The sequence below is a fragment of the Labrus bergylta genome, chromosome 3, assembly GCF_963930695.1.
Source record: "Labrus bergylta chromosome 3, fLabBer1.1, whole genome shotgun sequence".
Taxonomy (NCBI): domain Eukaryota; kingdom Metazoa; phylum Chordata; class Actinopteri; order Labriformes; family Labridae; genus Labrus; species Labrus bergylta.
The window spans coordinates 8,935,342-8,963,118 of NC_089197.1; the positions used below are offsets into that span (position 1 = coordinate 8,935,342).

The following is a 27,777-nucleotide window of genomic DNA, read 5'->3' on the forward strand; positions in this document are numbered from 1 at the left end:
TGTCCTGCAGGGTTTTAACTCAGCGCAGGACAATAAGAAAATGTGATTCATTCTCCTGTTCTGCTAATCCAATAATATCCTTAGAAGGTGCGATAATATCCAAAGCTCCAAAGGTCCTTTCACACTTCAGACTGCACTGAGTTCACTTGTTCTCATTTGAATCGGAATTATAAGTACTCAAGATGTGTGTGGATGAATTCCTGCTCTTACTCTTTCCTTTTTAACTTTTAGCCCTTCTGTAGTCTTGAAATCCAGCGTTTTAACACAATAAGAGAGTTTTAAATGTATGTGCTTTCAATTTTAAAGCTTTAATGACAATAAAGGCGATCTGTTCTGTATAACTAAATGTTTTAAATCTGCAGACTTCTCGGGCGGTTAGGGAAAGGATTCCTCTTCACATCTTTAAAACTTCAGATTGAATGAATTACATTTCAGTGATGTCAGGATATACCCATTTTAAATTCAGATACGATGCTTGTACAAATCAAATCATATGGATACCCGTTTGGATTCCATGGCAACAAAGAAAAAAGTCTCTCGAGTTTCTCGTTTTTTAATCACCAAATCAAACTGCAGAAAAACATGGAAACGTAGAAACCTTGGAGGAAACCTTGCCGATATTTGTGTGCAATTTAAACACTGTGCATTGTGTTGTACAGTCATATTTCAACTCGGTCTTGGTCTCAAGACCACTTTTTGAAGGTCTCGGTCTCGTCTCGGAATCAAAAAAAAATTTTCTCTGTCTTGTCTCGTCTCAGACTGGATGGACTCCTAATGTAAAATCAAGAATGGTCAAGACCACCACTGAAAGGCTATTTTTCCAGGACATTACTGCGATTAGAAGGAAAACACCTTTTTCAAAAAGAACAAAAACAATTCATTCATAAATTGATTTTATCCCCTGGTTACGGCCAAGGACTAAGTGAGTGACACGCCTGCTGCAGACAAGATTATGATTTAATGACCTAAATGTCTTGGTCTTGGTCTTGTCTCGGGTATGTCTTGGTATCGGTTAGTGTGGTCTAACACTAAGTGTGCAGGAGTTCACCTGCACTTTCTGATGGACTCATTCCTCACCTGTCTTGTTGAATAGTCATGTAGTTAGAATATTAGAGGTTGTGTGGTTTTAAAAAGTCAACATGTATATTTCAGAAGATTGTGCCTCTGTCCTTTATTGTTCATAATTTACAGTATTTTCTCCTCCACTATCTCCTGCGTGTTCCTCATGTAGTGAGACGAGGACCTGAGAGGCTCTGCTTCAGTCAGAGTGGCTGTGAAAAGATAAGCTCATAATCCCTGAGGTATGACGGTGTACTAAGTTTGTTCTAACTGTCGTGGAAGGAGAGAGTTAGGTGCAGCGAAGCGGAGTGAAGGGACTCGAGTTGAGCAAGAACACGAGTGTAGACATTTTGGCAACAAGGAAACCAAAAACAGGATACCAACGCCTGTCTTTCATTTAGCCGTTTACCACAATGCTCTCTGGGGTTTTTTTTGTCAGGAAATGTAATAGTATTTCATTTCTTTTTTCTAAAATGTTTTGTTATGTCTCCAAGTGGAGCAGCTGCTGGAGCACAAAGAGCCTGCGCTGTTTGTCTCTGAGAGGCTGACCGAGCCACTGAGCGCTCGATTGTTGTTTCCTCATTCAGAGTGGACGCCAGACGCAGAGGTCAGAGTCTGAACAGAGCCTTCACACTGCACATCTGTTCAGGGTTGTCTCAATCCATTCAGCAGCGGGCTCCATATAACCATCGGACCCTCCACACGGCTCGCCCAAACTCTGGGTGGGTCACAGCTAAATCTCAGCAAGGGTCAAAAGTCAAGACCGGCCCCTGGTTGGAAGAGGTTTTTCTTTTCTAAACTTGGTGGGTGTGCAGGGGGTTGTAAACCAAAAAACGACGCCTGCAGGTCACCCTGACGGAGAGATCACACACGCACGTAAAGTGTCATCAGTCAGGTGTCTGCGGTGTTGATTTGACGCACACACCGTCCTGAGTTCAAAGAACACATTCTCACCTGCAGCGCACGACCACCAACGCACCGTAATGGCTCCACTTTTAATCGAACGATAACAGTGTTGAAGTGTTGTTTATTTGTGCAGGATGGGAACCCGAGTGCTACCTGTCTGTCAGGGTGTGTTTTTAGCAAAGTTCAGTCGTTACAGAGGAATTATAAACTCAGGCGGAGAGTCTTTAACCTCTCTGCGAGGAGGGTTATGTTGTCTTTCTGTCAGACTGTGAATAAATCCCCGCTCTGTTCAGGTGTCAGGTCAGGAGAGCGTGTTTGTCATTTTCCTCTTGAACTCTCATCATGAGAAGAAGAGACGATTCAGAAAGCGATTTTAAATGATTTCATCATAATTCTTCACTTGATTGAGCTTTTTTTTTTAAAGGGTTAAGAACCTTTGGGTCTTACTCAGGAGAGATCTGGTGGAGACAACTGCAGCAAAAAATCACAAAAAATGACTCAGGGTCTGGCAGGAGAAACTCAGAGTGTGAAAGACGTAAGAGGTCACACACGGACATATAATCGATCCAATGACACAGTGGAGCATACATCAGAAATACAAGACGTGCAAAAGTGGTGATTCCTATGACCAAGAACAAACCCCTGAAATTAGCCATGGAGACTCAATCTTTGCATTAACTGGGATAAAATAATAATTACACTTCTTTAAATCCAAATGTGCATCAACTAACATATTAGCATATGAGTTAATGGGAAACATTTGTGATTTATTTTCATCTTAAAGGAGCAATTTGTCCAAAAAAAAAAAAAAAGGCAAAATGTTTCTTAATCTGTACCAAAAACCTTTTTTTGAGCATTTTCCTTTCCGTCACTCGTCAAAATGTTGCTGATTAATTGTGTCTGTTGTTGTCTTTTTCACGTATTTGCGGGTTGTTACTTTGATTTGCAGCTTTCTCCGGAGCAATCCTCCTGAAATGACCTCGATATTTTCAGGAGTGCGTAATGTGAAAACGGCTTTTGTGATGTTTGGCATCAGTTGTCTCCAGAAAGGCTAATGTGATGATCTGTTGTGTGAGCATTGGCTGTATGTTTCTTACCCTGCAGACATAAGGGATCACTTCAAACATCTTGAAACGTCGACATTTACAAAGTAACAATATGAACGTGGAGATCAAGTCTGAAAACTGATTGAGCCTCGATCACGTAATTACATTCATATCTCTCTGAGCGCTCGTTGTGTCTTGATGGTTTCGGTCTTTTTCTGAAACTTATTTGCTGATAATTAAAGTAGTTGAGTGTTGAGCGCGTCGGGCGGGGCCGGTGTTGTTTCTTCTCCGTCGGTCATGAGTGCAACTGATGTCAGTCAAAATAAACAACAAGTCTCGTATTGATTAAAGCCGTTTCCCTCCCTGCCCCGGAGCTATGCACTAATGTGCTGCTATAGGCTTAATGAGAGCAGGAGGAGGCGGCCTGACCCCTGCTCACCTCTGGAGGGCCCCTGCAGGGAGGGGGCCAATCAGTCAGTGACCGGAGCTGCTGTCTTTTCATGTGCAAGAGAAGTGAAGCCAAAGATCAAGTGAAACTGAGAGAAACGGCTTCATCCCTGTGAGAGAACAAATTTTTTTGGTCACACTTCAGCAGCAAGTGAACATAACCCCCAGGCGTATTCTCCTCCGTTTGTTTCAGTGAAGCAGTGAGCAGAACGTTTCTTTCTTTAGTCAACAGTGTCACACAAAACTATTTACAATGTTTCTGTAGTTTTGTTGTTCTCCTCCACCACCAGCTCCCCGGGGTGATTATCTGGCTCTTTAGCTGCCAAATGCTCCACCGTTGCCTAAAGTACGGTGGCCGGTAGGGGTCACACGCTCAGCAACTGATGAATACTCAAGCACTTAGAAAAACGTGCAGCATATTCAGAAACGCTGCACATTCAAAAGCACATTCAAACTCATAAAAACAATTGCAAAGGCTGAAACGCGCTGCAAGTACAGAAACGAAACTTAAGTCAAAAACATATACATAAACATACTCAGAAAACAACAGCAAATGCAGAAACGCTGCAGGGTCCAACGTTTACAGTGGCGTCGCAAATGTGGGTTCCCGGTGTGAGTGGTGTAGTGATGGGGGAGTTTTGTTATCGCTCTGTTCTCTTTTAATGTAAAAAAGGGCTAAAAAGACGAAAGATGCTTGAGACAGATTTTGAGAGAAACTGTGGTCTGATGATAATATTCAGTCATGATGTAATGCAGCTCAGACTTCACAGATCAATTTGAGCTCAAATATAATCCCCTCTTGGGGAAAGAGCATCTTATTTTTCTTTTTTCTTCGAAAACTCAATGCAGGCTTCATTTCACTGCAACACAACGTAAACACAGTCATTGTCAGATGGTAGAATTTAAGATTTTAATCAAAAATGAAGGAAAATCTAAAGTAGTTGCTTTAAATGTTTGGGGGGTTTACCCTCAGGAACACAGTGACCCTGGCGTCATGCGGCTGAGACGTTTGAAGTGAGACAAAAAAAAGAAGGTCTCTTTCTTCCATCGTGATTTATGAGCCTGATCTTTGTTCCGGTCAGATCGACCTTCCTTGTTCCTCTGATATGAATTCCCCCATGTAAGGCTCGTGTGGGAGCCGAGGTCGCCGAAGGGAAGGGCTGCTCAGCCGAGTGTGAGGCAGAGATAAGTATCGTCTAATTGGACAGGGCAACTACTGACCTGGGACCGAGCCAAAAATTGTCTTTTTTTTTTTTTTTTTTTAAATCCAAAAGCATCGGAGCAGCTCTCTGTGTTTAAAGCCGCTGCGGAGATAAAAGAGATGGAGCAGACAGAGAGCGATAAATGATAGACTGGAGGGAGACGTGGGAGACAAGGTCAGGGAAAAAATTAAATGGAGAAGATTAGGATGCTGCTACTTTTCAAACGGAACACGTCTGTATGTTTTCCTCAATGAAAAGGACACGTCCCATCACGATCAGAGTCTTAAACGTCAAATGACACAGTGCTGCTGTCAGCGGAGCGGTGCCAGGAAGCAGTCAAAGAGAGGGGCTTTCCACGAATCACAGTCACTTCTCAGAAAAAAGCACTTGTGCTTTGATGAATCAGAGGCAGAAAAGACGATGAGTCCACGTCTAACTGTTTCCTCCCCCCCGAGGTGAAAACGGAGATGAAGTAGCTTGTTAAGCAAACAGCAGATTGATCTGGTAGCACCTCAGAAGGGTTCACTGTGGTGGTACAACTGTTGACTTTAGTCGCTTTTGAGTCAGCTTTGTGATAGATAAAGATGCTGCTGTTAAACTTGAAGTCTGACACTTTTTATTTTTATGAAGTAAAGTATATAAATATGAGGCTTTCATCAGGTCTCACAACTAAAACTGTCCAACTAGCTGAACTTCGGCTTTTAAAAACCTAAACTAAATGTACTCACCTTTAAAACTGGGAGGAAATGTCTCATTGCATTGGCTCATGGACACTCTGAGAAGCCACTGACGCTACATCCACATATGCTATCTGATACTCCACCATGCAGACGAAGCCATAGACAAACCAGATTTAGAAACGTAGCCGCCTTTCTGTCCAGAGCTCATGTAAAACGGACGTAGGCTCAGGAGAAAACTATCCTGAGGGCTTAAGAGTGAACATTTGACTTTCTGTTTGAAAATAATGGACGCCTCTTTCTTGAGCTGTTGTAATGAAAAAATGTCCCCCATGGGGGATCAATAAAGTTTATCTTTATCTTTCTCTGGGCTTCAGAGGAAAGGGACCAACTGGCTTGTTACGAGTGCTCATTTCGTGGCCAGCATCCTTGGTGGTACGGCGGTGCATTAGTAAACATGGCACTGACCTGCACATTTGTTTAGTTCACATTAATGCTGAACCATATACACAGATTTTGTAGGAACATATGCTGACCAGAAGACAACTTCTTTCTAGGGGAGGTTTGCTTATTTCAGCAAAGCAGTGCTAACCCACATTTTGCACGTATCACAACATCCTATCCTCTGTATGAGTCTGGATGATAAACTGGCCTCGACTTATGAAATATCTGGCACATTATGAAATGTAAAATATGACAAAGAGACCCTGAACTGTTTAACAGGTGAAGTCATAAGCATGGGACAACATTAGTTCTCATTAGTCTCCTTAGTTTTCTTTTTTTATTTATCCCTGAGGTTGACCTGGTTTAAACTCTGTTATTGAGAGACATGCTTCTCACACACACAGGCCCGAATCATACACCTGTACAAAAAGGACCTGTGGACACGCATTAGTGGAGAGATGTCAGAGTGGTGCTGCTACACACTGCTACGGGGGGTTAACCAGGGTGGTTTGGGGTTTGGTACCTTGCTCAAGCAGTACTTTGGTAGTTGCACTTCTTTAACTTCGCTGCTTGAAGTCCCTACGCACTGAGCTGCTTGGAGAAAAAGAAAAAGGGAAATGCTAGTTCCTGAATTCCTGAGTGTTAACAGAAGAGGAGATGCTGCAGAGTTGTTTAATGTGTCGCTGGCATGAAAGGAAAAATTGGCACAGTGTCCTACCTTTTTTGGAAACAAGGTTGTATGATTTAAATGACCCTGAATGAACGACCTCTGGTGCTATTGGCCCTTTTTTTACGCTCTTAATCAAAGTTTCTTGAAATTAAAAAAAGTGCATGTAAACACAGCAGGTTGGTTATCCTTCCTTTCATGTAACCAAAGTCAACAGTCATGCGGGGGGAAGGTGACAGGGGAGACGTCATTGTTCAGCGTTGGGGTTCAGGCCCCTCCCTCTCTGGCTCTGAGAGAGTTAATAAGACACTGTTAAGGGGGGGGGCATTTGGGATTAATGATACTCACTGGATGGGGGGGCATTCCTGACCTTGACTCCTCACCACAGGGGTTCACAGCAGCCCGGCAGCTTATTTGTGGATGTTATCAATGACCTAAAGACCTCTGCTGATTCCTCTCTTGTCTCGTCTTCTTCTTCTTCTTCTTCTTCACAGCTCAAACCCTGTTCAGATGCATCTTCACTTTTCTGATCCTGTAAGTGTATAAAATGAAACACATCGGGGCGGACGATACAAACACACTAACAGTTTGTGTTTCTCTCTGTGTGTATTCCAGGAAGCTGAGTCTGTTCCCGGCCCTGACCTTTGTCCTGCTGCTGGTCGCTCCTGTCTGCCTGTCGTCCCCGCAGAGTGTAAGTCCAACCTGCCCGCCTCGACACAAGTCACCACAGGGCCTCCGACACAAAAATGCCTCTGCTCTGTGTCAACGCTGCTTTTTTTTTATTGACACTGATGGATTGATTGTCAAACACAGCTCCTTCTGATTTCAACCCCATATTCTGGTTTTGGTTGTCAGAAGGGTTTTGGTCTCCTTCTGCTGAACAAGACATGTTGTCCACTAATGTTTTAGAAGGCATTGGCTATACGAGGGAAAACAGTCCATGTGGAGAGCAAGAAGGGCAGAACTTAATCTGCCATGATGCAATCATGGAAACAATCAGCAATCATCTAACAACGATTTAGCTTTGATTTAGGTCCATAAATGGATATGTGGATGCATGTAAAGCTGATATCTCATCCATTCTCGCTTCTCTGTTAGTCAGATTGGAACCAAAGGAAAAGAAAAAAAGAAGTCTTGGATGGAAGTGTTTTTTTGCTAAGTGTTGGCTACTCCCCGATAAATTGTCTGTCACTCTCTGCGGCTTTTATCAATGTAAGAGGAGAGCTGACAGGTTCCAAGATTTAGAGAAGAAATCCTACACAATTTAAGATGTATAACCAATGAATCAAAACTGAGAATAGATTAATCAAAACCAAAGCAAAGTTTTGAAACTGATCATTGTTTTGATTTTTAGTGCTGCTAACTTCTTTTAAACAAGGATGCAATTATTTTGTGTTATATAGGCGAGGCCGATTACTGAAAATGTTCATCTGACCACAAAAACCAGAGTGAAACAAGTCAAAGAGAGGTGGCAAAATGATTCACGTCTTTTACTTTTTCATTTATTTATAATCAGAAGAGTTTTAGATTCTGGGATCAAGTTATTTATTAATTACTTTTTCTCTGACCAAAACCACTTAAAGCAGCCTTAATTATTTTTGGGCCACTAGGGGGCATAAAGTCCACAAACATATATCAGACCAATCATATCGACATGTTATAGAGTTTTAATATGATGCCGATAGTTGTCCTTTTTTTTTTACACATTAAACGGACATAAAACAAAACGAGCATCAGGGTTGAAAATTACGTTTCATTTTCACATTCAGTTTTATTGTTTTCATGTTTAGTCCATCAAATATCAAAACAAACTGACACAAGGACAAAGCTGTTTCCTGGGGGGGTGGGGGGGGGGCAGTTTGAGCCATCATGTCAACTCCTGTGTTGTGCAAATATACAAAGCTAATAGCTGAGCGACAGAGTTCGCCATGCTGAATTTACACACAGGAGCCTGTCGGGGCCCGAGGCCGTGTTTCCCACAGCCTCCTGCCTCTATGTCTTATTTTTCTTACTTCTGACAGAGTTAAACGCAGCGATTACACTAATTAGCTCAGAGAAAAAACCCTGCACTCCGGTTCCAAAGAGGAAAATCCAGCTCATTTAGATAATAAACGGAGGTCGGCCCTTTGACCAGTGTCAGATGTGAGCAGGTCGCTGAGGTCTGCGAGCGTGCTGATTGGATTGTTTTTGCAGTGTGTTTGTCCTCTGATGGTATTTTTGTCTTGGCGGTTGTAATGTTCCTGAAGGCTGCCGTCCACTCACTTTCTCCCCGCTCTGATTGCTGCTTCTCCACCTTTTCTCCTCTGACTGCAGCGTCCATCTTCATCACTGTTTGTCTTGTTGTCAGGCCCCCCACCTTGACCTCACTTGAGGGCCGGCTGCAGTGAGCTGACACAGACAGAGAGATAGGCTACCCCAAACATCAAAGACAGGAATGTAGTGGAGGGTCGACACTCTTCAGATCAGTTTTCCATTGTCTGTTGGAAAATCATTAAGTCAGGACTGCAGTGAGGACATGTCGCTGCCCAAAAGCTGTTTAGATGTTTGACATTGCTGAGACTTTTTCTGTAGTGAGTCATAAACACAGCTGCAGTGACAGAGTCGCTGATGTCCACATCTGGACAACAACAGATAAAAAAAAAAAACAAGACAAATAGACAAATCAGATCAAGACATGAAATACATCACTGAGAGCTGGTTTTCTGGAGCCCCTTTCACACATGTCCTGCACTCCTGATAATGAACACATCAGCAATTTCTCCTGATGCTATCGCATTTAAGAAACAGCCAAGTTGCGTCAGATGGAGCCAGCTTTTATTGATAAAGGACGCCTGACTTCCTTTTCCATACAGTGCCTTTGGTTACCCTCCGAAGAAAGCTTAAAGGGGACATCTTGTGAAAAATCCACTTATAGTGTTTTTCAACATATATAATCTGAGTGTCTACCGACCCACAAAATGTGACATAAACCCATTCAGTGCTTTGTTTGTGGTCTGCATAAGTCTTACAACACGGAGAAAAATGCTCCGTTTCAATCTGATGTCACAGTGGGATTCTGGTAAAAAAAAAAATTCTCTCCCCTCCCCTGGTATCTCCACCCATGGACTCCACCCCCAGCCTAGAGCAAAACTTCTGCGCAAATCCGCCATTTTTATTCTCCCTACAGAGGAGTGATGTCTTCGGGGAAAACTCAGGGGGGGCTCATTACATTTAAAGAGACACACACACCAAAACAGAGCGTTCTGAGAGAGCTGGTTTATACAGGGTCACAAACCTCCTCTGGTGCTTGATTCATGTTATATTTTGACCAAAGCACAGCACAGATGTTTCATTTAGACCACAGGGGGACTGTTTGAAAAGGTGGAGAAGGGGGATAATATGTCCTCTTTAAGTAGAGAGAATGGATTTGGAGTTAGAGACAACGGCTTAGAGTGGATATTTAGCTGCAGTCACATGTAGAAATATGTTTATAGAAGCTAAATGGTCAAAGGATGATTGCTGATGGATTCTGGTGTTACATTACAGTCATCAACACATCAACGTTCTCCACACGGACTGTTTCCTCGAATATATGACCGGTGTCATTTCAAACTCCACTAATGTGGAAAAAGATGAAGTCTCTTCATGCAAGGCAAGGAAAGAACATTTCTATAGCACATTTCAGCAACAAGGCAATTCAGAGTGCTTCTCACAAGACATGAACAGCATCACGACAAACAGAAAAAGAAACATTAAATCATAAAAAAGCGTTGATTTTGCTCTTTTTCAAATTAACAAGTATCTATAATTGTGTGTCGGGTCTGCCAATAGTAGTGAACGATTACTATGAGTAATCAGCTCTGCGCTCACACAGACTGAGTTTCTGCTGCCCCGTGTGAGCTAAGCTACAGAATATGTTGGAGACTGAAATAGCATAATTTCTTAGAGAAAAGGTGGCGCTGATTATTTTGACTTTCTGTCTTCACCTGTTGTCCTCATGTTTACTTCAAGGCGGGACGTTTTCCAGTTTGTCTGTCAGCTCCAGCCTCTCTGCTGACTGGGAGAGCTGGTCTGCTGACAGATGAGGAATCTGTTCACTTGAGTTCCGGTTTATCAAACAATGTGTGGACAGTTTCATGTGATATCTCACCTCAGTGTTTGATTTCAGCTTTTTTTTTAAAAAAGGAGTAAAAAGGAGTTTTTTTTCCTGCTCGTGGGCTGCTTGGGGGGGAAGGGTGTGTTGTGAAGGTCAAAAGTCACTTTCATTAATCTTGAACGTCGGCCTGCCACATCTCCAACTGTTATCAACGCTAATTTGGAGCAAAGGTAACGCTAATGAGGGCAACCTCAGGTGACCCTGCCATGGAAAATGATGGAGAGTCAAAACACGGGACACTCTCAGCTGAGAGAGAGAGAGAGAGAGTGTGTGTGTGTGTGTGTGTGTGTGTGTGTGTGTGTGTGAGAATGTCTGACCAGTTCTAGTCAATGTCTTACAAAGCCTCAGATAAGAAGAGGCTATAATCCTACAGAAGCATACATACATATATATATATATATATATATGTATATATACTCTTACATAGTACATGTGGAGATGTGCCTATAAATGATTTAAAGCAAAGCCAGAATATGACTTCAAATGTACAAATTTTAAATACATAAAAAAAGGATTTGGATAAGTAGATTAGGTTTATGTGGAGTATGGAAACTATAGGAAAATGTATCAGAGAAAGAAGGAGGAGCAGAAGGGCAATTGTTTGATTGATCTTGATTTTCAGTAGAGCCCGACTGATCAATCGGCCAGCTGATAACATCGGCTGATATTAGCGTATCAAGTGACAATCGGTATCGGCTCATTTGATTTATTTCAGACTTGTGCCGATGTTAGAAGATCTATTCACCATGGATTGTGGGATATGTAGTTATTTAAGATTTATTTTTGGGGCTTTTAATGCTTTGATTGTCGAGACAGGACGGTGGATAGAGTCTGAAATCAGGGACTGACAGAGACTGAGGAATAACATGCGAGAAAGAAGCCACAGGTTCGGATTTGAACCCGCTGTGACGACTACTACAGCAGCTGCACCCTAACGACTCGGCCACCGGCGCCCCGGTTGGTTATTTTTTAAAGCATGTGCCAAGAATTTCATCTTGTTCGAGCTCTGTGATGATTTTCTGCTCGTCCGGTTTAGTTTTTTTTAGTTTAACTGACCGAACAAATTATGCAAAAGGTGGAGAAGAGAGGGTGAAAAAATGAAATATATACATTTGTACAAGCTGTTTGGTCCTTTGCCATCAACATAATAAATCAAGTATAAAACATGACTGAAACATCAAACTTACACACTCTTCTCCTGCTGTACAGTGTTTCTGATGATAAAGATATCACTGCTGCAGAACAACAGTGGGAAACAAGGACCGGAGCTTTAAGTCATGTGTTGTATTTGTTTTTCTATACATCTGGATTGAGTGTTAGTTGTTGCTTGTACATCAGATTCTCCAGATGACTCCAGCCCGTCCTGTGAGAAAGGTGGTCAAAGCAGTTCTTCAACGTGTGTCTAAAGAGTTAAACGTGTGTGTGAGCCAGCTGCTGTGTGAGAAACTGTTTGGGAACGCTGCCAGCTTCAGTCCTCCTCCCTCCAAGGAATCAAAAAAAAAAAACAACAAAAAAAAAAAAACTCAGGAATGTGTTTGAGGAGCGCCATTGAGATTTCTCTAATCACTTTTTATTGTCTCTGATGATCCTGATCCAGCAGCAGGCTCACAAGTTTTGTTTTTTTAAAACCATCTACGCTGAATAGATTTATCAGCCTGTTGGATTCTTGGCTATAAATAATGTGGGTGTTGTTAGCCGTCACAGATAACTCCCCTCTGAACACACTTTTTTTCCTTTCACAAATGACATCTCATCATCCTGCCAACACTGTCTTCTCTCCGTCGTCTCTCTCTCCCTCTCTACACACACACACACACACACACACACACACACACACACACACACACACACACACACACATGCAGGGATTGTGAGCTGCTGACAGTTGCCAGTTGCTGCCTGACAGCTCTGAACATGCAGGCCAACACTGCAGAGTGATGCTGCAGAGTGGCGGAGAGCGGAGAGTCGAGAGGCCTTTATGATGCATCCAAGAGACTCAGAAAAAAAGCCCAGCAGTACAGGAAAGAAATTGAAGTGACTGCTTTTTTTTTTTCCACTTCTTTGTCATTGTGTACCCGGCAAAGCTGGAACAACAGGTTGTAAACTTACAAAGAGTCTCAAAGTGACCCTTCAGTATTCATTGTGGTTTTTGCTCGCCCTGTTGTTCTCTCCAAAACACATGGACCCAATTCCTAAAACTTGTAAAAAGTGAATAAAGCAGTATCTTATTAAAAATGTTGTTCTTGTGGCACCGGTATAGATCAGTTGGGAGAGAAGGCGCTTCAAGTACAGAGGCTACAATCGTCGTCGCTGAGTCTCATGTTGACTCCAGATTCTGATGCTGATTGGAGCATATCATTTCACACTCACTCTCCCCCATTTCCTGTCTCTCTAAATCTACCCTTAAAATAAATTAAGGCCAAAAAAAAATAAAAAATCCTTCCTGATGCTCTTTGGCTTTTGCAAGATGTCAAGACACATCTGTGAGTGGAGCTGTTTTTGTGAACTCCTCTGATACAAACAGACATACTCAGTAGATTGAGTAATGAAAACTGGGAAAATAACTGAGCATGATAGTTCATGTGACAAATCTGAGTCTTACCCTTGATCCTTGTGGGGCCTTCGGGGGCTGTGAGCTGAGCCGCTGCTTGTAGCTCTGTTTTTACCAACATGAGGTGACTAAAATCCTTTACTTTGGTATCATGACGTCAGATAAAATGATATCTAATCGTGTCTAAATCCGAGTCTCGTCGACGTGACATGACATGATTCATTCAGAAAAGATGTTTCTCTGAAAAGTCTGATAGATGTCAGTCTTCAGTCACAACATGAATGAGGCTGATTAAGAAGTTTGATGAGACACTGAACTAAAAAAGGAAGAGATAGGCAAACATTAGAGTCTAAAAGCCAAATCCTTTTGAATGATAAAATTACGAGGTAGTTCTTGATTCCCTAAATATTAAATTGGTTTAATATGATGAGCGCTGAATCAAGATTCATATGTAACTTTGTCTGTTGCAGAAAAAGCGAGTCAGTCCTTTTTCCCCTGAGAAGATTTTCAGACTTGAAGGAAGGTATAAGCGAGTTCCCCAGCAGGTGTTTGTGTTAAATGTCAGTATTAAAGTTTCTCGCTGTGTCTTGTGTGTCTCAGTCCTGGATTTCTGCCTGGGGTCCCTCCGGTGAGGTCTCATCAGGTCGTCTGACTCGAGCCCGGCGGCAGCTGCACTACAGGAACGAGTGGGCCACATGGAGCGTCTGGTCCGAGTGCTCACGTAGCTGTGGGAGCGGAGCCTCTGTGAGGACACGCACCTGTATCACCAGGTAAATACACTGAGCCAAAACCATACACTGTATAGAAGAGGTGAACACGATGTATTGGTTTATGAAAGTGGAGCAAATGTGGAAAAAGCCGTAAATCTTTCTGCCAGCAGGGGGCGACTCCAATGCTTGTAAAAAGTAGTCCTCTGGTGTGAAACCAAAGGTGGAACCTACTACTACAAATAAAACATGTCCCCATGTGTTGCTGACTCATCCCTCATGAAGGTCTTGTTCTCTGCGTCACAGGAACCCAGTGGGTGGACCATGTGCAGGAGATCCCCGACAATACAAGATCTGCAACACCAAGGTCATTTCAGCCGAACGATCTTCACACTGCATGAAAAATATCAGAACAATGGCCCGTGTTTGCATTAGAAGTTGGTCTTTAAGGTGTGTTCGTGGGGAGGTGCAGCAGACGGCTTTCAGGGCGTGAGCTGGAATTTCACTGACATATTAACCTGTGTCCTCGCTGCACTGCTTTACGCTGAACTCAGGGAATTAAACAGCCAGTTATCAGAACCTGCCACTGAGATAGAAATGTGTTGTAAGGTCAGCAGCTGTGTTTGTTCTTGACAGGCGGTCAACTATCAACTGTAGTAACAAAGAAGAAACACACAGATGTGTTGCAAATTGTTCAAAGGAAGAATGTGTGACTTTTTGATCCAGTAGATGTCGCTCTTGAGCACCAGCATGAAACCAAAACAAACTGCTGTTTGTCCACACTTCTGCTAATCTGAAGCCTCCGCTCTCCTCCAATGACACACCTCTAACACCGCTCCACTGCGTTCACACTAAGGAGTTATCAATTAGAACGCAGCATAATTAAGCACCATTAAGCTCAAATGGGCAGATACAAACATACAAACAGACACATGACATCCAAATAAGCAGTGAGTATGTTCTTCTTTTCTTTAGTCCTTGACTGAAGCAGCTTTATACACAAGGTCGTCCCGTCCATGTAAACACGGCTCTGACAACAACACAGCCAGCGGGACTCAAGCTTCTCCCTCATTGTAGACAGTCATGACTCAGAGACACATTCACACAGGATATTCTTGATTTCTGCTGTATTTATGTGTACAATCTTTTCCATGAAGCATGATTTAATGTCACTTATTTATCTTAGATATAAAAATGGAGTTATGCAAGATTTAAGGTTCGGGTTTATATTTTTCTTTGGGAGGGGTTTGATGGTTGAATTTGAGATAAACGTCCAGGGAATGAATGCAGAATACCCACAATGCAATTTATTATCCTAACATGATGTATGTGTGTGTGTGTGTGTGTGTGCATACAGGTGTGTCCACCCAACTCGGAGGACTTCAGAGAGATGCAGTGTGCTGCCTTCAATGACCGCCCGCTGGTGGCTGGAACCTCCTTTAAATGGACGACCTTTCATGGAGGTCAGTGAGTCTATTCACAGTTTTTTACAAGGTTTTCTCAGCAGTGGTTTGTTTACAAAGTAGTGAATCCTCACCGTTTATTGGCAACAGATAGTTTTGGATTAAACCAGTCGTGTCAAAGAAGAAAAGGTGGAACTAAGTCCACTGTTGTTGCTGCTGAAGAACAACTGAAGGAATCTTGGAGGGTTTTCACACCTAACCTTTCTGCTTTGGTTAAAATGAACCTGATTCTGTTAGCCAAGTTAGTGCGGTTAGTTTGTTCTGGTGTGAAAGCTGACAATCTAACCCCGGTGCCGACCAAAGAGCCGTACAGAGGCCGCTTAAAAAAGGTTGGTCTTGGTCTGCTTTTTTTTCAGACTCTGGTGCAGTTTGTTTGTAGTATGGAAAGGAAAGTCAAAAAACAAGATCCACACACCAAGAAGCTCCCATTAGAAGGATTTATTAAGTGACATGTTGAGCAGACTTGCTCTTACTCAGACTTCATCCAGCACCCACTGAGGGATGTGCGTTTCTTTTTCGATTTTTCCTTTTGATGAAACGACGAGCACGATCCGAGAACGGCAGGAAGCGTTGCACTTTTTTGGATTATACAAGCCACCATAGACACGGCCCGTTCTATTAATCACTGCTGAACATGCGTCAAAAATCACAGCCAGACCTCTCAGATGGATCTTCAGAAACAGTTTTGGGGGGGATGAGCAGGTCATGGTTCAGGAGGATTAAAGTGCTCCTTCTCCTGAAGTGTCTTGATTAAGTGCCTTTGACTCCAGGACATCCAATGTATTCATTTCAAGACACGGTTGCATCTCATTTTCAAACTGTATCATTTAGCTACAGTGATTAAAAAAAACAAAAAACGATATAAAAACCGCTGAGCAGATCCAACATCAATCCCTGTAGTGTGTCGGTCTGTAACATGTAAAGTGTCTTTGTAGCAGCCACAGCCAGACAGGAGTCGACTTTAGTGGTGAAGTATCATTTGTTTGTTTCTGCCTGTGCCTATGTTTAATTTTAGTAACTGTGTCGTTGTCAGTCATGTGGTTAAGGTTTCCTGCTGCCTCTGCTCTCGTGTCCCCTCAGAGTCCTGCAGGGTGTTAATCCTCATAAGACTGTTGATGTTTTAAGTTTTCTCTTTGACATCTGTTTAGCTTCCTGCCTCCTCTCCCAGTCTCACTTATTTCTCTTCCCCGTCACTCTGTTTCTGCCTCCCTGCCTGTCCTTTTATTTCCCATAATAAATAAATTAATGAGCCACTGACTGGAGATCTTCCCTGCAGGCTCTAACCCGTGTGAACTGAGCTGCCTGGCCCTGGGTCACAACTTCTACTACAACTTTGGCCGAGTGCTCGACGGCACAGCCTGCGACAAGGAGCCCGGAGCCGTGTGTGTGAACGGACACTGCCTGGTGAGTAGGAACAACAGTGTGTGTGTGTGTGTTATTCATGTGCTTATTTTAGAATTACTTTTAAGATGCAGAAAAACAACTCCACAACTCACACGAAAACATGAAACATAGCAGTCCTCCAAGGTTGCTGTATTTTGTGTCACTTCTAAATGTTTCAGTATGAAACAGTACATTCTGCTCCTGTTATTTCCATTTCCATCTATATTAAAATGGAAATAATCTTCAGAAAAGGTAAAGGGGCAATAATGGATTTGAAGTCTCTAAAAATGTAAATTCTGGTTGGCGTTTTTTGTTTTGGATTCCAAGTCCTTTGAGTTTTCTGTTGTATCACTACACTGATTTACACAAGTCTCCTTTTCCTGGAAAGTTTTTTTTAAACTGGCCTTACTGGGTGCTTCAACTATGATAACTGGTAAACTGTTAAATGATTCCACATTGTGATGGCTCTGTACATGACAGATCTGCACACTGCTTCAGTCCTGTGGTTTTTGCTGAACTGGTGCAGTCAGTCGGTGGTTGTTAAAAACACACAGGACGTGTTAGCTCAAACATGCTCCAAAGACAAAAAGGATGAATCTATAAGATATCTTCAATAAAGTCCCTCACTAGGATATTAACTTGCACTCTTCCTGTTTTCAACATTTTCCTTAACAACAGACGGCTTTCAGACCAGGGTGTGAGTGTTAGTATGTGATTTGGTTTCTCAAATTGAAGCTCCACGTTGCTTTTAAACATGAAGCTACTTTACTCACATTTATTTTACTGGTTTTAATTAAAGGGTCTGTTTTGGAGAGGAGACCTCTATATATATTTTGTGCCTCATTAAAAATCCTTACAATGAACACTGAAGGGTCATTTTCAGACACTTTTTTGTACAGTCCTACAGCCTGACATGTTACATCTTCTCCAGCATCGCAGATTAGATTTGTGAGTTTATTCCAGTTCCTTAGAACAAACTCAAAGGGGGCGGTTTTAGTACTTTCTTCTTGTTCTTTTTTGTACTAGAGAGGAAGCCGTCTAAGTCGTCTTGGAAGTGATTGGTCAGTCAGAGAAAGAAAGGGAATAACTTCCAGAACCACATCCGTCTGAAATAACTCCTCTTACTTCCGTCCTGATTCTCATTTGAACATGAGGCTGTGTTAAGCTGAAGTTCCTCTCTCTCTCTCTCTCTTGCTCTTCATTCCCACCCTGTTGTGGTGTAAATGATGTTGACCACTCTGACTGCAGCTCTCTGGAGAAGTGAGCTCCATGCTGCGCGTTAGGGCCAAGGTGCACTCATCAGTGTGGACTGCAGCCTTCAGTTAGCATTACAGCTCTGCTCAGCACACAGTCCACAGTCCTGCTCCCCTCATCCAGGCCGTCCCTGCTCACCTCCTCCTCACCCCCCTCTTCACCCTCCTCACACAGATGGGGAAGGTTGGAAATGAACTTGTGTCCCTCTGGACCTGCAGGACATTCAGATTAACAACATGCATGTGTAATACTCAGCGGTCACATCTGCTACATGAGCTACACTTAGAAGAGGAGGTTATTTTTACACCACTTAGAAAGGGATTAATGTGCGTCTGTGTTTACATATGTCTATATATTATGTTTGCATGTGTGTGTGTGTGTGTGTGTGTGTGTGTGTGTGTGTGTGTGTGTGAGAGTGTGTGCTAACGCGTGGTGTAAATAAGTGGATTTATGGACTCAGACTGAGGTCAGAGGAGCACAGGGTCTGAAACAGGAAGCAGATGCAGCGTGCAGCTGGTGTGGGGAGCTGCAGGTCACAAGCTGAGATCAGACTGCACAACGCATGGCCGCTGTGGAGAGTGCACACATGTGTGTTTGTTGTGTGTGTGTGTGTTTGTAGATATTTGCTTTTTCTCAATGATGGTGCAGGGATTTGCTCAATCAAGCAGCTGTTTCATTCTGCTCTCTGACCACATTGCGGTCAGAAAACTCTTTAAAGATATGGCATTCATGAAAAAGCGGAGAAAATGGAGATCTCTCGATATTATTTCATCAGGCAAACACTCCAAAACCCCTTTGTATGGTTTTAGTTTTTGCTTAGTTTAGTATCAAACTTTATTGTCATTGCATCACTCATACTACAAACGCAGCCCAAAGTTCTTTATGATTAGGAGTATACGTCCACCAAGAGCTTCACATGAAATGAAACATGTAGACTGTGAGATAGCGATCTAAATATTATTCAACCGTTTACAGCCTGGTTACCAGTTCTGTGAGGCTGTACTCTACTGAATGGTAATGTTGGCATGAAAACATATTCATGATGACAGTACCTGCATGCTGGTGTCAGCAGAAAAAAGTCTGACCAAGAATATTCTGTTAGCATGTCAACATTTTATAAGTAGCACCGCTGAGAATTGAATTTCTTGAGTTATTTTTTGTAGGATTTTTTGGGGGGGTTTTATGGCCTTTATTTAGTTAGGACAGTGGATAGAGAAGGAAATCAGGTGGAGGGAGGGGGTGGGGGGGCGGGGGGGGATGACATTCTGGACTAGACTAGATCTGCAGTTTTGACTTGAACCCGGGCAGCTCACTTGAAGGACTACAGCCTCTGTACGCTGGCCACAACCTTATACCGCTAGGCCAGGTGTTTTATTGTCAACAAATGAATGAAACACATTCAAATTGTTAAGCACTGCTGATGGAGGAAATGTCAGAGGATCAGGAGGTCATACTGATGATCAAGGGAGCTTCATTTTACTGCAATCCCCCCAAAAGAGCTGTCAAGATATTTATGAAGATGTCAACCTCTGACGTTATAAGAATTCCTCCTTTACTTTCCTTGATGGATGACTAAAACTGCAAAAGAAATGATCATATCTTCTGTAACTTAAACATTAATTTCACTGACAAATAAATACCTTTCACTTCAGGATTAGTGTAATCACATACCTGAAATTGACAGTCAGTAGCTGCTCCAAACAAACCAGAAGAACAGTGAAGTCAGTGAAGAACGTTTGGGACTAAACCCGTTCAGATGCACCAACCTGTAGTTTTAAAGCCTTATGGTCTGATGGTTTTTCTTGCATTGCTTGAGTGTTTTTTGATGTTTCGCAGCACCGGGCTCTTTCCCTCAGTGGGGCCCTCGTGCACATGGCTCCTCTGTCACCGAGGATTCATTTCCTGTTGTGCGCTCACAGATGCTGGGAGTGTTTTTGTGTTTTTTAAGGGGCTTAGGGGGCCGATGATTACAGGGTCCCTAGATTGCTGCTTTTCTTTGCCGGGGAACCTCCCACTTGATTGGTTTGCTCTGCAGAGGGAGTGATGAAGGCTGGAGAAGAGAAAAACAAGCCACTGTAATCTATCGCGACAAGATTCTCCTCACACCATAAACCACAGAGCTCGTCCTGCGTGCTCTTTGCGTTGGCATTTTAACGTTTACTGAGGCAACTCTCGTCCTCTTTTTTTGGGCCCTGCACTGGCTTTATATCCCCGCGGAGTCAATGTTTGTGAGAAGGAGAACATGACGCAGATAAGCAAATAGTAGAAGAAGAGGCAGAGTGGACTGAGTTGAGTTATGGCAGAAGATTTAAGGAGGCTGCTGAGAGGAAACACAACAGAAGGAAAGGTTAGAGGTTGCCGGGACGCTGTCAGAAAATGTGTGAAAGTTGGACTCAAGTAGGATCAACAAGTCTCAACTGAGACTTTCAACCAGAGGGATGTAGTGTGTTACACATGGCTAAAAAAAACAATAAACCTCCTGGCCAAAATCTGTTTAAATGATTTTACCCTTTAATCCTGATTCCTAACTTGTGTGTTTGTTTGTGTGTCGTACAGAGGCCCGGCTGTGACTCCATCTTGGGTTCGAAGCAGCAGGAGGACGCCTGCATGGTGTGTGGAGGACAAAACACCACCTGTCTGCACCACAAGAGTGTGTACCAGAGCAACGGGCTGGAAGCAGGTAGGACACATACACACACACACATACACACACACACCCACACAATCATCACACTGTCTCCACAAGGAATCAATTGCTGCAGTTTCAGACCAACACGATCCAGGTATAAATCCCTTTTTGTGGTTTCTCTCCAAAGCGTCATTAGTCGGTCCAGTTCATTGAGGAGCTCATTGTTCTCTGATAAACCGAGCGTTCGCCATGGTTACAGTTTTTTGCCAAACAAAACCTGCTGGCTGTCGTCCAGGAACACATTCAGCAAACAACAGGTCCTCCAAAATTACAGTGGTTAAAGATTTCAGGAAGGAGGAAGAAGAACGGAGAGTTCTTCAGGCTCCAAATGACACTCTGGCTCAATGCCACAAAAACATTTTCCCTCTTCTATTAGTACCTGTAGTTCAGAGGTTAACGCACACAGTCTGATTGTTCACAGCAAACATGTCAGGAGGAGGGGAAATCTGCAGGGTTTTCTCTCTGCACAGATCAAAGGAAAGAAACATTACAGGCAAATGGCATATGAAGGCAGCATATCTGCAAGTAGGTTAAAAAAAAGTCATAATTGGATTACAGTCCAATCAAATAAGCTGGTTCTCAAAATGAAACAAAACGAACATTTGCTTTTCAGGCTGTAGAGACACAGTGAAAAAAAACGGAAAAAGTAAAGCAAAATAATGTTACTGGGATTGTTTTCATTTTTGCTAAAAATAAAGAAACCTTAGGCCTTGTTGAATAGACAACAACATGTTTAGTGTTTCCTCCTGACACCGCTCACACTGCTTTAATGTTGTACACTTCTATCAAAATGTGTATCATTGGATCATCATCAAAAAGCGCTCACCACATTTTAAAAACCATCTGTATCAGGGTTCATCTGCATCAGGGTTCATCTGTATCGTCTTCTTCACTCCACTTCGGCAAACTCAAGACTCGCCAGTTTAAAGGAATCGATTATTTAGTGTAAATCCGTGCAAAATGTTTCTGCCAACTCTGCAGCGGTTTGCCTAAAGACTGAGAAAGAAAGAGATGCAGTGATGGAACCAAACGTTGTCATTGTACAGTCTTTAGCTTTGTGTGTAGACGGACGTCCGTGTAGGAGAATGTCATGATTGTAGTTCTGGAGCTGAATGCACCGGCTGGGCTTTAAAGAAGTCATTCTTATCGCCAATGTCCAACTAAGCTAAGACCGACATTACTCTCACACCTTTAAGGATCTCAGAAATGTCTTCAAAAGAAACACATTTTCTTTGTGCTCATGAAAATGTACACGGCTGAAAGTATAATAACTTCAAGTTTTAATATCTTCTGGAATGAAACACTATGTTTTTACGTTCAGAATGTGCTTGTATTAATTTGTTTCCTGCGTTTATACACCAAAATGATCAAAAAGAAAGTATGATTTTCGTATTTCGCAAGTCAGGAGGACACAATTTTAATACTTTTTCTGTATATGTTCTGCTTATTAACCTTCAAGTTTAGGTTGAAATGATCTTAGGGATGTGCAGAATTTAAAAGATGCTCCAAGAAATGAAATCAAAATCAGACTCATTTTTACAGCAGACTTTGGAGGGTTAAACATTTACGCTCATGTTAATCGTGGAGCTACTTTGTTTTTGTGACTGTCAACATGAATAAATAATCGGTTGAATGGTGAAAATTCTGTGGAATTCAGGGAGTCAACACATGCAGAAAGTACAAACACCTGTGTGACTTGGCTCAGGTCTCTGTTATGTGTGCTTCCTCTCCTCGCTCTGTGCTTTTGGCAAAGCAAAGAGTCGGCCATTACGGCTCAGATTGAGCAAGAAGCAAACATGCTGATAATGGTTGCTTTGTTTGGGCGATGTCATCAGCCTTGGGAGGTTTTCTCTCCTCCTGCAGCTGTTTTTGAAAAATGCAGGGAGAGAACCCATGAAGCGGCTGCATGGACTTCACTCCTCAGGCGGTGAGATGCAGCCGGCCTTGAACGCTGCATCGCTGTGACTTTGACATTCTCTCTTGTCACTGGATCTTCATGAAGCTAATGAAGCAGATGAAGCCTGTGCATAGTTACTCTTTAGAGCGGGTAAACAGGGGCAACCAAAGCGCTTCAGAGGCCGTTATAAATGGAGTTCATCCTGCGGACACTTGTCACCCTTGAACAGCGGGAGAACCACAGAGCTGTCGCAGCCTCACAAAGGTGAAATATGGCTCTGTAATGAATGCTCCTGGTTTCAGCTCATTCATAAATGATCCCTCTATCTGCTCATTAACCCATCCTGTAAACCATTAATCAAAGTGAACCATAAATGACATCATAAATACAGATTGTTTTATAATGACAGGCAATAAAGACTCTAACAGCAGCTGACAGTGTTGAACAATATCCACTCAAAAGAACATTATTATCTGATTATTTGTGATTACATTTCTGTTTCTGTTGGCAGATGATGATTCAGTGTGCTATTTAAAGATTAACCCCCAATAAGAAGGGCAGAGTACAAAGTGAGAGCCTGCAGCAAACTGTTAAATAATGCGACCGCATTTCTCAAACCAGCCGAGGTTTAATCTTACTGTTAAATGTCAGAGACGTGCAGCTGTTGTTGGAATGCATCCACAACTTCCTGAATATACAAGAGCCTATTAATGAACTTCTTATTTAACAACACGCTTCAGGTTGTTCTGATTTGAGCTGCATATTTACATCTATTGTATGAGCAGCTTTATTAAATATTCAATGATAACCTCATGTTCATCCACTCAAAGATTTATAGAACTTAAAGGTCCCATATTCTCCTCCTCTTCAACTAGTTTGAATAAGTCTCAGAGCTCCTTAAAAACATGTGTGTGAAGTTTCTTGTTCTAAATCCACTCTGATCCTGTTGATCATGCCTATAAACTCCTCTATTTCAGCCCTGCTCAGAACAGGCTGTTTCTGTGTCTGTACCTTTAAATATGTAAATGAGCTGTGTCTGACCACGCCTCCTCTCTGGAAGGGCTCGGGGTGTCTCGGGCTTTCTCGCTCCATGTCCTATTGTTTACAAGAAGGCAGACTCAGAGGGCAGAACAAACACCTAGCTGTGGGAGTGTCACCCACCTGAGGGAGGGGTTACTGCCCTTTGTGATGTCATGAAGGGAAAATCTCCAAACGGCCTGTTTGAGCACACATTTTCTGAAAGGTGGAGCAGGCAGAAGGCACAGAGGATGGACTTTTCTCATAGTTGGGGGGTTTGTAGACAGACTAGGGACACATACTAGTGTTCGAAAAACACGGTGAAGTGGATTTTGTATAATATGTGACCTTTAAAGCATCATCTTGTGAATGTATTTCCATCAATCAATCTTTATTTATATAGCATCAATTCATAACAAGTGTTATCTGGAGACACTGTGTCTGTTAATATGCAAACCTGGAGAGAAGTCCCAGCTTTGAGCTTTGAATTAAGATTGCACGATTCTTCTGTATGTGGCTTATATTTAAAGTTTTGTGTGATTCTCACACGAGTGGCTTCGATTAGGGAAAGAGCAAGTCGTCAACTTAGATCAGCGAAGGATCCGCTCTTTCAGTCTGCATGTTGAGGTGTACTTGGGTAGAAACGAGAGAACCGCACCATCTGTGTGCGCTCTGCATGTCTCTGTGTGTGAATGAGCTTTAGATTAGATCCCAATGAGTAGGTTGGCACCTTGCACGGCAGCCTCTGCCATCAGTGTCTGAGCATGTGTGAATGTTGGCATGTAGTGTGGACTGCTTGAATAATCAGAAGACGAGATAAATGCAGTCTGTTGACCATTTTCTCTACCGCTCTGTACACCTTTACATTGTTAACTTAACCCGCAGTCATTATAGAGGTATCTGAACCTGTCATTGAAATTAAATACAAGTTTAATTGAACGCAGCGAAAGTCAGCGGTCTCTACTTTTAGTTCATATCAAGCTTCACTTCCCATCATGCAGCTTGATAGCATATTATGGCAGAAGCTTCAGTCCGCCTCATTTCATTCTAGCACAAAAGTTACAGTGAATGTTCCCCTTGAAAATCCTTCATCTATCAGGCTCTGCTGTTTAGGATCACAACAAGGGATGTAACTTCTCTTACTCACTACAAAACTCCTCCAGAGATACAGGAGACACGTTACAGCTGTTTGTGACAGGCCGTGTACTCCCTGACATGTAGAGTTTGATAAAAGGAGCTGAAGGAGCACCTCTTCAACTACAAAGACGAGATATGGCGGACTGTGTACATAACTTCTCATTTGCTTGTCTCACATCTGAGTCCTGCGGTGTAAACTAAACTCTGGGAGGCATCTGTGTACTTTAAAGATGAACCCGCTATTATCTCTGCAAAACTTTTTATGGGATTCATTTTACAAACTCAATGTTCACCTACATTTAGATTCATATCAAGCACAAAAACTGGACTTAAAGTGCCACATTTGTATTTTCTCTTCCTCACTTTGTTTCCTTTTGTTGTAAAAATGCACTTAGTGCAGCGTTTGTGTTCCAGGTTGTATAAAATGTCCTTTAATGATGTGAAGCATTTTAAAAAAAGAGGAAATAAATGAACAAGTTAATCCTCTAACCGAGTATTCCTGTCTGCCAGCCGGACCTTTTGGATACAACGAAGTGACAATGATCCCGGCTGGAGCCACTCACATCCGAGTCACAGATAACAGCAGGAGCTATCTCGGTAAGATTCAGCCTCTCACACACACACACACACACACACACACACACACACACACACACACACACACACACACACACACACACACACACACACTAACACAGCTGGTCTAGCATGTGTATCAGTTTGTGATGACTCACTTTGCGTCACTGTCTCCATAGCTGCCGAGTACATCAGACATTTTTAACTTAAATTCTAGACTTGCTATCACTTCCTAGCCCCAGAGACAAGACGGGGATCAGCGGTCCCATCTGGTCTCTGGATCAGCTGTGTGTTTACCAAGCAACAAAATAACCAAGGGCATCTATTCTCATCCTTGTTCATGAGATCAAAATAAAACCGGACCCTGAAATGGGGCACGCTGCGGTCTTGAAAGTGAAGCTCGTAAAGCTGCTGGGGCGAGGCAGGTGAAGGTGCTTCTTGTTTCCATTTCATGTCATGGAAAATCCCTCTCTCTCCGTGCACTGAGGAGAGACAGCTGCCTTATATAGACAGCTGGAGCTTTTCTGTTTCAGAAAGCCTGCTTTTACCTCAACGTGACCCACTGATAGGGAGCGCTCACTGCTGGAAATTACTTAAAAGTTGAATTGATCGGTATCTGAAATGCCTCTAAAACTGCTTTAAAGTCAGTGTTATCCCAAAGTTTTCCGGTCAATGCAGCAATTTGATTTTATCACTATTAGGTCCCCAGAAGAAGACTTTTTTTCTTCAATACAGTAGCTATGGTTTCAACAATATGGCAGCAGCTTGCGAGCAGCTAAGCTCAACAATACACTGCTACCGTAAATGTCATCATAAGTTTTTCACCATATATTTTAAGGATGTAGTTTGAGATTGAAAGTAAGGCCAACATAAAACAGTAAAAACACAAAATAAAGTATTTTAATTGTGAAAATCATTGTTGATCTGTCACACTAAAACATGGGACTGCTACTCGATAATTTAGCTAGTTTCCATTTGGTCAGATTATAACAGTTCAAGTATTTATAACTTGTGGTAAACACAGAAATGTTTTCATGGTCAATATCGGGGTTTCTCAAACACTCGAACACCAGGAGAGGCCCAATTTCTTGCTAATATTAGCATTAGCTTGTTTCTCTGCGTTGCGCCAGATTGCTGAATTCAAAGATGCAGTAAATTAAACCCATAAAAACACAAAATAAACCAGGGTTTCTCTGAAGCTCTGTGAAAAACACAGGACATCAGGAGGGGCTGCTAACCAAACTGTAGGCTAACTATCATTAGCTTACCTCATTTCCAGGGGTTTAGTTGAATCAAAAGCTGCTATAAATAAAACCCATAAAAACAAGCCAGGCCGTACAACAATGATAGCCATCATGTCACATCCACACTGGGTTATAACAATGATAATAGTAGCATATGTACAGTATATATATTATTATTATATTATTATATATTTGCCCCATATTATCAGCTCTGAAGTCACTGAACTTTCTTCTCTCCTCTTTCCTTCAATCCTCCCTCGTGTCCTTTTCCTTCTTCCCATTGCCGTCTTCCCTCCTCCAGCCCTCCAGAACGGTCGCTCTCAGTTTGTCATTAACGGTAATTGGAAGATCAGCATTCCAGGGGAGTACAACATAGCCGGGACGAAGCTGCTGTACCGGCGCTCGGCTGACACCTGGGAGAGCTTCGAGGTACCAGGACCGACCCAGGAGGACCTCCATCTGATGGTGAGACACTGGACCCTGACATTTTGATCAATGTGAATCTATAGGCATAACATATATTTTTGTGTTTTATTGATCATCATTGTGAAACCTTTCTAAAGTTTTACTTGTTTGAACTCAACTCTTTGAAAACTGTTCTCTTTTATTGAGAGCATTCTGGTAGGTCTGTTATACCATTTTTGAGCCCAGCAGGCAGGAAAACCTATAAAATAAAAACACGTTCTGCTCTCCCTCTTATACTCTTGCAACATATGGTTAAATTAAAGCTAATCAGCTTATAGTTAACATTGCACAGGCTGATAGAAACATAAGGTTTGCATGAATAATTGATTGTTTCCATCCAGCCTCTGTGCAGGAATTTCACAAACAGACCTGGCTCAGCTAGCAAACATATGTGAGCTGCTGCCTCCTCGTAAGACACGGTTAGAAAGTGAGTCTGCTGTTGGATGTTTAGTGAAACGTTTGTTGGTTGAAAGTAACCTCTGAACACTGTGATCGATGTGTCGTCTGAGGAGTCCTTCATAGCAAGTATAAGAACAACAACAGCACTTTGGAGTCTGGTGTTTGTGTGTATTACCAATGACTGTTCTAATACTGGTGTGAACTCACTTATTAAGCTATGACTCGAAAACTATTTGTTGGATAACTTACTAAAGATTGATTTTTGTATCTAAGGTCATACAAGCTGTTGCAATCTAAAGCCCCATTTCCACCAAGTGGTCTGGTTCAGTTCGGTTCGGTAAACATTTATTGGAGTTTCCACTGTTAAAAGTTGGGAAATACTGATCTGTACCATCCTACTTTTTTGGTACTC

At 42.4% G+C, this 27,777-nt stretch overlaps 1 protein-coding gene across 1 annotated transcript in view; it reads left to right on the top strand.

Moving 5' to 3' along the window:
- The window catches only part of adamtsl5 (ADAMTS like 5), a 41,607-nt gene that overhangs the window by 6,323 nt on the left and 7,507 nt on the right, over positions 1-27,777 (top strand). The window contains exons 2-9 of the mRNA XM_020640147.3: positions 7,064-7,139; positions 13,735-13,904; positions 14,148-14,208; positions 15,199-15,304; positions 16,581-16,708; positions 20,498-20,621; positions 25,192-25,278; positions 26,803-26,966. Coding sequence (XP_020495803.1) covers positions 7,064-7,139; positions 13,735-13,904; positions 14,148-14,208; positions 15,199-15,304; positions 16,581-16,708; positions 20,498-20,621; positions 25,192-25,278; positions 26,803-26,966 — 916 coding nt within the window. The remainder of the gene's footprint in view (positions 1-7,063; positions 7,140-13,734; positions 13,905-14,147; positions 14,209-15,198; positions 15,305-16,580; positions 16,709-20,497; positions 20,622-25,191; positions 25,279-26,802; positions 26,967-27,777) is intronic.